The 9825-nt window shown below is 39.6% G+C and overlaps 1 protein-coding gene across 3 annotated transcripts in view; it reads left to right on the plus strand.

The window, feature by feature from the left end:
- OTUD7A (OTU deubiquitinase 7A) overlaps window positions 1-9825 on the plus strand; it is a 217214-nt gene that overhangs the window by 178565 nt on the left and 28824 nt on the right. For all 3 annotated transcript variants that reach the window (XM_019533429.1, XM_019533428.1, XM_019533430.1), the window contains exon 10: window positions 1260-1409. In XM_019533429.1, coding sequence (XP_019388974.1) covers window positions 1260-1409 — 150 coding nt within the window. The remainder of the gene's footprint in view (window positions 1-1259; window positions 1410-9825) is intronic.

A 9825-nucleotide genomic window follows, 5' to 3' on the forward strand; every position in this document is an offset into this window, starting at 1 on the left:
GGGGGCTGGGGGAACAGGCAGGTGTCCCCCAATGGTTCCCCTCCCCCTCCTCCAGCCCCAGCCCCTACTTACCAGCACTGAGTCCGGGCCCAGCTTCCTGTGGTGGTGAGCGGGGACTGCCCAAATCTCTGAAGCTCTCCAAATCTTTTCTGAATCTATTTGGAGAGCTTTGAATTGATTCAACCTTTTTATCGGTCTCCTGATTTGATTCAGTTTTGGAGATTCGGCCTCTGAATCAGGCCAAATCTCCTCCAAATCGAATTAGCACTTGAAGCTTCACACAGCCCTAGTATGCATGCTCAAATATTCTCCCATCACTATAAAAAATAATTAGTAGCTGCAATTTATGATAATTAATGTTGAGGCTGAGGGACCTGAATCTCTTCAGTCTCCACAAGAGGAGACTGAGTGGGACTTTGTGGCTGCCTACAACCTTATCAGGGGCCAGCAGCAGGGACTCGGGGAAAGTCTGTTCACCAGGGTCCCCCTTGGAGTCACTGGGAACAATGGCCACAAGCTGAGGGAGGATGGGTTTAATTTAGATATTAGGAAGAACTACTTCACTGTAAGGGTGGCCAGAGCCTGTAATAGGCTTCCCAGAGAGGTGGTGCTCTCATCTTCCCTGGAAATCTTCAAAAGGAGACTGGACAGGCACCTGGCTGGGGTCTTATGGCCCCTCCCACCCCCAGTGCTCCTTCCTGCCCATGGCAGGGGGTCGGACTAGATGATCTGTCTAGGTCCCTTCCAACTCATTGATTCTATGAATGTAACTTGGGTCACTATCTGGAAAAAATACTAGCTTAGAAATAACCCTGCCCTCAATTTACAATAATAATCAAGTAGCACAAAGGAGAGAGGAAACATAGGTATTTGCATATTGCTGTCATTAATGAGAAACATTTTCTTGTAACTAAACATATACCATAGAAATACAATTCTGCTCATGTGTATCAGACAAAAAAATAATTGTCTCACCATCAAATTTTACAATAAACAGCTACAACAAGGAGAAAATATGTTACAAGAATGGAATTGTTTCATAATTGTTCCTTAATTCTTTTTTTTTTGTTTGTTTTTGCAATGAGGTTTCACCTGTTCAGTCTATTACCAACTTTCAGATGTTACATTTTACCCTGCACTGCCCACTGACACACTTCTGGGGCTCTATTTATATTGTGCAGTGATATATAAATGCTATCAGGTTCCTGTTACTCTTTCTGTCACATTTATTTAACAAAATCTTATTGCTTTCTTTGCAGCTTTTGCACCTATCCCATTTGGGGGAATTTACTTGCCACTTGAAGTTCCGCCTAACAGATGTCACTGCTCACCTCTTGTTCTAGCTTATGATCAAGCTCATTTCTCTGCTCTTGTATCCATGGAGCAAAAAGATCAACAGAGAGAACAAGGTATGCTGAGAAAATTCATACTAGACAATATTTTCTGTGGAGCTGAATGCAAAGTATAGTGCCCAGCACTGCTTGATGACAGCTTCTTACAACTTCAGAAAGAACAATGAAATCTGAACATAGTTTGTAAAAGTAAAATCAGCAAAACTGATTGTTAAAATGGAAAGGAAGCTGGTTCTTGTTTTGTGAGCTCACATATATTCTACAAAGGTCACTGATAATGTTCACCAGTGGGAGGATAAGGCAAACCTGAAGCTAGATGTCGTCATGGACCTTGTTGTGCCCTTTTGCTGAAGGAAGGAAGTTAGGCAGCTTTCTTTTATGCTTATTACATTTATTTTTATAGTAGCACACACCCACATGACTTGCACTCCCATATATCATAGCTTTGTTTCATCATGTTAACTATATATGCAGATATACCTTTATGGAATCAACTTAATTAGCCTGTGTAATTACCACAACCGCACATGCAGTCACAAAGATTATGTGCATGCTAACAACTTGAACCTGCATATGCCCTAGGAATTTCTAACTGAATGTTGTCTTTTTGGAGGTCACAAAATCCTACCACAAATAGGAAAAATTTGGTTAAGTATTAAACAATTCTAGCTTTCTCTGATAGTTAATACATCAGACAGACACAATATTCTACTTTAATCATGTTTGGTGACATCAGTAAAAAGGCAGGATGGCAAAAATATGAATTCAAAGCTCTCTTGAAACTGTCAGATCATTGTTCTGCATCTGGTCATTATTTCTGGATCTAACCTTTGAGTCATTAAAAGGGTTTAAAGTTGCTGTTGTTAGCTTGTTAAATTTAGGCTAAATCAATTCAGTGGTACCAAGTCAGTTTTCCTCAAAGTTGATAATGGATATCTTCTTTTCTTTTAAATGAAAAGGAACTGTTGTTGGTTTTATGAGTAACATATTGATTAGACCTTTACAGATAAATGCAATACATTTTTACAAATACCTCTTTTCACATTCACTGTTACTTACTCTCCCTGTGAAAACTGTGTGCACCTTGCCTCCTGAATAGAGAGTCAACGGAGAGAGTCACTTGGGTTCCACATAATTCTTCAGATAGTTAATGAAACTGATGACTCTCATATGTAACAGCAGAAATGTTGTCCACAAAAGGGAACCAACAAACTAATTAAAAATTATTTTGCAAAATGTACAGAATATATTTTTTTTAGATGAAACAAGGATGGGTGGAGATTTGTTTGTATATATTCAGGTATACATATTAATGCATGGTAATTTTATATTATTAATAGAAGCGCTTTTCCTCCCATATGCATGTTCCTTTGCAGCAGAAATTTATTTCAAAGCTATAGTAGAACTTGACCTATGAAAGACAGTTGATCTAATATCACCATTCCTTGTTCTTAAGCTTTTGGGGCTTTGTCTTTGCTGTTTGTTTGTTTGTTTAATCTCACTAACAAATGGATCTGTATGTGTTATAGTGGGAATGAATGGGACTTCTATATTTTCCTCACAGAGAGCAACACATATGAGACTTCATTTTCAGTCATTTAAAGGAGTTTAACAATATTACTCAAACATGCAGGAGTGAAATCAGGAAGGCCAAAATGCGATTGGAATCGCAGCTAGCAAGGGACATGAAGGATAAGAGGAGGAGTTTCTACAAGTATGTTGGCAACAAGAGGAAGGTCTGAGAAAGCATGGGACCCTTACTGAATGAGGGAAGCACCCTAGTAACAAATGATGAAGAAAAGGCTGAAGTATTCAATGTCTTTTTTTCACCTTGGTTTTCACAGGCAAGGTTAGCTCCCAGACTACTGCACCAGGCAGCACAGTTTGGGGAGTGGTTGAGCAGCCCTCAGTGGTGAAAAAACAGATTGGGGACTATTTAGAAATGCTGGATATGTACAAGTCCACGGGGCCGGATGCAATTTATCCAAGGATGCTGAGGGAGTTGGCTGATGTGATTGCTGAGCCACTGGCCATTGTCTTTGAAAACCCATGGCAATAGGGGGAGGTCTGGGACGATTGGAAAAGGACAAATATAGTGCCCATCTTTAAGAATCATAAGAAGGAGGATCCAGAGAAGTATAAACCAGTCAGCCACACCTCAGTCCCTGGAAAAATCATGGAGCAGGTCCTCAAGGAATCCATTTCTAAGCACTTGGAGGAGACTAAAATGACCAGGAACTGCATGGATTCACCAAGGGCAAGTCATGTCTGACCAACCTGATTGCCTTCTGTGATGAGACCTGGCTTTCTGGATACAGGGAAGACAATGGACTTGATGTACTTTGACTCATCATAGAGATATCTTTTATTAGACCAACAAGGTTTTTGCAAAAAAAAATTCTTTAATTGCAAGCTTTCAGGCACAAACACTCTTCATCAAGCATTGGAGAAAAAATGGTAAAAGTTTTCCAGGGAAAAATGGAAGTTCATATTTCATAGGATTTCACAGAGGAGTCAATAGATGGAAAACTCCTCTGGGTTCATAGCTGGTATGGAGCCTCTCACCTCCTGTCAGGATCTGTGATGATGCAAATTACCTTGAAACAAAAGCAGGAGCAGGATCTCGGGTTTCAGGTGGTCATAGCTGGTTCCTGCTTGGGAAGAATTTTTTTTTTTGCTAAAATCTTGTTGGTCTAATAAAAGATACCATCCCTATTACAAGTCCTGATTGCCTCTATCCAGAGTTGTAATTTCAGGTCATATACATACACCTGACATAACTTTAAGCTAGCCATCTTAGTTACAGAGATCAATAGAGCAGAAAGGGTTCAGTGGAGGCTACAAACCTACCTGGGACTCTGGGTAGCTACTCCACACTGAACTCCATTCTGTCATACCTTGTAACACTTGAACTAGCTAGATTGATGCTGATTTGGGCATAGTTATACATGTTGCAGTTATATAGTTGTATTACAGTTTAGATCCATCTATCCATAGCCCTATGAAGTCAGGACAAACTGATCAGTTTGTCTGATGATACGTGTCTTCAATATTCATTTTCACTTAATGTAATAATTAAGAAGCCTATCATAATACGTAAGCATAATGGTGAAAAGTTAAAGTTGTGGGCCAACCTTCATTTTGTCATTTTTATGACTTCTGAATGTTTCAGCCCCCTGAATACACTTTCCTTCTTTTGAATGGAATGTAAAATCTTGCCTATATAGAGCAATATGCAGCCTTTTCTTTTGTGTTCCAGAACCTCCTAACCCTCCTTCATGTGTTTTGTGACATTCTGTTGGCACAAAGCAGCTGAAAAGTGATTGTGCAAGTTCACTTGAGGATTCTTTCTGTACAGAGTAGCTGTCCAATTATGCAGAGCTCAAAGTAGCTTTTATATCACTTCATGTAGCAGTAGAGGGTGGGGGACACACAGTAAAGATCAAGCTCTTCCACCAAAGCAACCCTTTATTCGTTATGAGTCAGAATCCCTTTTCTTGTTGTGTGTGAAGAATACATATCATCCCAGTATACATAAAGCCACCTTGATAAACAATATCTCATCTATACATCTTATCAAGTTATAACTGAGCTCTTCTACCACTTTAATGATTTGAAAGACCAGCAAAGTTTCACTGCATGAAGCTACAGCAGAATACAATTCAATAGTCAAGGTGTACCTTTGCAGAAGAAACATCTGCAACTCCTATAATCCTTACCTCTGGTATAAAGAAGTATTTCTGCTGAGAATTATTTATGAATCGAGAAACAGATGCCAGTTCTGTGGTGATGTACTATAGTTATTCTACCGTGAATAATTAATCTAGATTGCCAAATATTATTTATTTCATAAAGAGAGATATCCTAAGTAACAGCCACAATAATTCACTGCTTAGACCAGTGACAGTCTTTGTTCTAAGGTGGTCAAAATGCCTTCTGTCTGGATAATGAGTTGTCTTTCACCTTGTAAGAGAGTTCATTTGGAGAGATTGCAGAGCAGTTTAAGGATTGCTAGACTGTGATGACTGATTTTTAGGTTGCTAATAGATGTGATTGTTGGTACAGATTGCTACCCTTTGCACAGTAATGCTTTGCAGGATGGGATAATAAGACATAAAAATAACATGGTTTTACCTGGGCCATAAACATAGTGCCAAACATGGGTGGAATTGTTTTTTTTTTATTATTTAAAGGTGAAAGCTCCAGTACTTTTGTAACACTTGAGTTTCCTTTCTAAAATGTATTCCTTTCCTCCATCAGACAAATATGAAGTTCTTTGAAGATCCCTTTTTTGGATTGGGTTGGGGGGGGGGGCGGTAAACTAAAAATGGCTCTTTTAATTTCTGGACACTTAGTGTGAAATAAGCAACTGTCAAACAAATTCTTTTAATCATGAGTGTTTAGTTGCTTATTTCTAAAAGCTTTTATTCATGAATTTGTCAGTTCAAAGACACAGTAACTCTTTATAAAGACTGATTTTCCATAAATGAATAAATGTGATGCTTCTACTCCCAACATAGCTCAAAGCATCCTTTGATTTAAATGTTACAAGGAGACATTCTGAAGTAAATAGTTACTATGTTTCTTTGTTGCTTAGTCCCCACAATTTCCCAAATGTGTTTAGAAGGATAGGGACAATATCTGGAGACTACTGGTGAAACAAGAAGAGAGATTTGTGGCCATTTTTCACACTAGCACACTAATTATAATAATTATTATTGTTGTGTTTTGGTGATAGGGGAAGCTTTGTAATTTTATTTATTTGCTAGTAATCCTTCAGTAAAGCAGAGACAGAACAAACCAAGCCTTTAAAACAGTATTTAAATATGTCCTTAGCAAAAGGTGCATAGTTTGTTGGTGGAAAAGTGTTGGAAAAATATGGTGTTTCATTCATTTCTCTCTTATATTTAAAAAAGATAAACTTTAGTCATAATCCTCTTAAAATATTGTAGATTAAACTGTCAAATTACAGCCACTGCTATTTCACTAGGAAAAACAGGCTTTCTGAAATTTCTCTTATACATAATTTAGTTCTAGTTCATTGATTTCTGTATAGCTTTGCTGCTACTCTCAGTTTTGGCTAATTCTCAAAGATGAGAGCTTCAGTAGACAGCTGCATCTCACTGATTAGTGTAATCACCTCTGTGGAGGCTGCACTGAATATGGATAAAATGGATTAAAGAGAAAACTGTCATTGCCCTTCACCTGTTTCATTCCTTCTGCCTTCCTCTTCTTCCCTAATGAAGCCCCTCCCTATGCAAACACACAGATGGGTGTCAAGATTCTAACAGTGTCCTTGACATTAACCCCCCCCAAAAGCATTACTAAATAAGGAGTCATAAAAGAAGCACAATAAATAAGTCTGTTTGGACTGAAGTTATTTATAAATGGTAAATTAAATGGTAGGACATGAAAGGAAGGGGGTGGACATGAATGGATATAAAACTGATGAAAGATGCTTAACTTCCAAGGAAGGTTCTTAACCTTTTTTAGACTCAAGGCACCTCTCAATAAATGCCAGTCCTTAGTCTTCACTTGGTTTTTTTTACTACAGAAAAATAGAGGAATTCTTTTGTTGCAAAGAACTCAAAAAGACAACAACAGGTCAGAATGTTTTTGACACCAGGGATCCCTATCTGAAATCTCTGGGTTTATCTTCAGAATTGTGTAACAGTGCTAATCTGGTATAGCACCTTCAAATAATCTTTTGGCACCCCCTTTGAGAGTTAGCACTCTAGGCTATTAAGCAAAAGACATTCAGTGCTCCCAAGCATATTGTTTTAAAATATATTTTAAAAACTAAAAGAATCAACCTTTCTAATACTTTTTTTCTCATGGGAGCATGGCATTCAAGCTGAAACATTTCAGCTGTGGTTAACAAGTAGTCTACTAATAATTTATTAGGTGCAAAGCCAGCTATCTCACAGGCTGTGATTCATGACAAGCAGATTATGTGTATTTCCATATATACATGAGTTGCATTGGCTGCTTGGTAAGTAGACAGTTGATGGTCAAACTCCTAATTTCAATACCATCTTGGACTATCTTGTGATTGTAGAGCTTTTCCATTCCCTAATTTGTAGAATGGTTATAGTAATACTAACTTCCCTACATACAGGAGTGTTCTGGGGTTTAATTAATACTTGGGAAGAGCTAGAAGATTCTTGAGTAATATGATTTGACTTTCCATGTGATCCCACTAAAATATTCTACCTCAAAAAGCAAACAATAGATTAGGGCTGAGATTTTCAAAGATACTTAGCTGATTTTGGAGTTGACAGTAATGCATCAAGATATGCTAGACAGCTTTGAAAACCTCAGTCTAGGCTTTTTAATACTTAATTCTATCTGAAAATTAGTATGTTTGGAGTTGTTATTGCAATGAATCAAAGACCAACAATTTACCTAGCTGAGATTTTTATGTACAGAGAGCTGCCTTTAGTTTATAAAGGGATTCTTTTCCGTCCAGGTGCCCACATGCTCCGGGGGGAAGGTGGGGGGGAGGGATTTTAATTAGAGTGGCTTCAAGAACTGCTCTAATTAAAGCACTCAGAGCATCTTGTGTATCAGCATTCGCATGCTGAAAAATGGCACTGGGGGCACTTTAACTAAAGCTCGTTGAACAAATTAACTTAAAGTGCCCCCACCACCATTTTTCAGTGCAGAGACACTAATACATTAGATCCTGGAGCACAGTAATTCCCACGTTCCAGCAGACTCAGTTTCCATGTGCTGCAATTAGTGCGTCAGAGCAGCTTCACTGCACATATTTATGCACCCATTGATACCAATGTGGATTTTTTGGACATCAAATCAAACTCCTAGCTTTAGCTTGCTTTGGATAAATCATATCCAATTATGTTGCCAGTGCTACTTTCAGATTTAAAGAATGCGGCTAAGCTTAAACATCTCAAATAAGACAGAAGTCAGCTGAACTCATAGGTCTTGCTGCAGAGAGCAGGATGCAGACCAATGGCTTGAAGTCACAGCAAAGGAGGTTTAGATCAGATATCAGAAAAGACATTGTCACTAATAGAGCAATGAGACAGTGGAATAGACTGGAGTCCAACAGAATGGAAGTTGTGGACTCTCCATCACTGGAGGTGTTCAAGAAGAGGTTGGACAGCCACTGGTCAGGGATGATATAGGTGTGAGGGGTTGTGCCAATATAAGCTGTGCTGCAGGGCCCAAGCACTCTTGTTTCTAGGGGGCCAACTTCTGAGGCCATGCAGTTTTGGTTTTCATGCATGTTGTTCACAGGGTTTAACCCTTGACTCACCTGCAATGCCTTGATCTTGCAAATTAGAGTGAGGGTCTTTGGTCATATGTAATAGCCCTTATAAGGTGCACATATCATGGATGTTTGTAGGGCAGAAGGGCTTTTCCTCCCATTTCACCCCCTTCCACACCCCAGCTGGGTCTCAAGTTGGGATCCATGCCCCCTTTCCCTGATGTGTATGGGGTCCTGGACTGTTAGTGCAATAGGAGGACACCTTAGCTAACCATGCTCAGCAGGAATTCATTAAGTCTGTCATGTGATAAAGAAAACCAACTTCCCAGAGTAAATAAATGGTTCACATGCTTGTGGAGTAATTCATGGGCAGCCCTGTCCCCACAGTTCTGTGGAGCCAGTTCATTAATTGCATCAATTTTGGAATCATTTCACAGTTCATTTCATCAAATAAATCAATCAGTTCATAAATAAATCATATCTTCAATCAGTAAAGAATCTTTGTGCCTCCAAATCAATTCATAGTTCAATTAATCAAATAAACCATGCCCCGCAATTCATTCAGTCTTCTAGTCAGTGGGCACATCAATTCCACTTTTAACTTAAACTGGCTCACCTGGCCCAAATCAATTCAAGAAAATAAAATAAATGGCATGTTCACCATTCCCGCTTGTTTGCACTTCACATGCGCCATTCACCTGAGTGGTTCCCTCCACTCCTGGACCACTGTATCAGCTGCAGCAGGTAGGCTCACCCCGACTACTTCTCTTGGGTGTCAAAGCCCCCTGAGGCTGAAAGCCTCTCTGGGCCTTCAGTCTGTAAAGACAATCGCTTCACCCAGTTGGGCAACACTCACCAGTGTCTCACTGCTGCCAAGTTCCCCACACTGCCTCTCTAGTTTCATAGTTTCACAGCTGGTAGAGTTGGAAGGCACCTGAACAGATCATCAAGTCTTCCCATGGCAGTAAAGAGTACTGGGGTCAAATGACGCAAGCAATGTGTACATCTAGCCTCCTCTTAAAAACCCCCAGGGTAGGAGATTGTCAAGCCTTATCTTAAAGACCCCCAGGGTAGAAGCCAGCACCACTTCTCTTGGAAGTTGGTTCCAGATCCTAGCCGCCCTGACAGTGAAGTAGCACCTCCTGATGTCTAGTTTGAATTTACCATCTGCCAGCTTGTTACCATTATTTCTAATCACTCCTGGCAGTGCTCGGGGGAACAGGGACTCCCCCAATGCCTGCT

The sequence above is a fragment of the Crocodylus porosus genome, unplaced genomic scaffold (genome assembly GCF_001723895.1).
Source record: "Crocodylus porosus isolate Cpor-Errol unplaced genomic scaffold, CroPor_comp1, whole genome shotgun sequence".
NCBI classification, from domain to species: Eukaryota; Metazoa; Chordata; order Crocodylia; family Crocodylidae; genus Crocodylus; species Crocodylus porosus.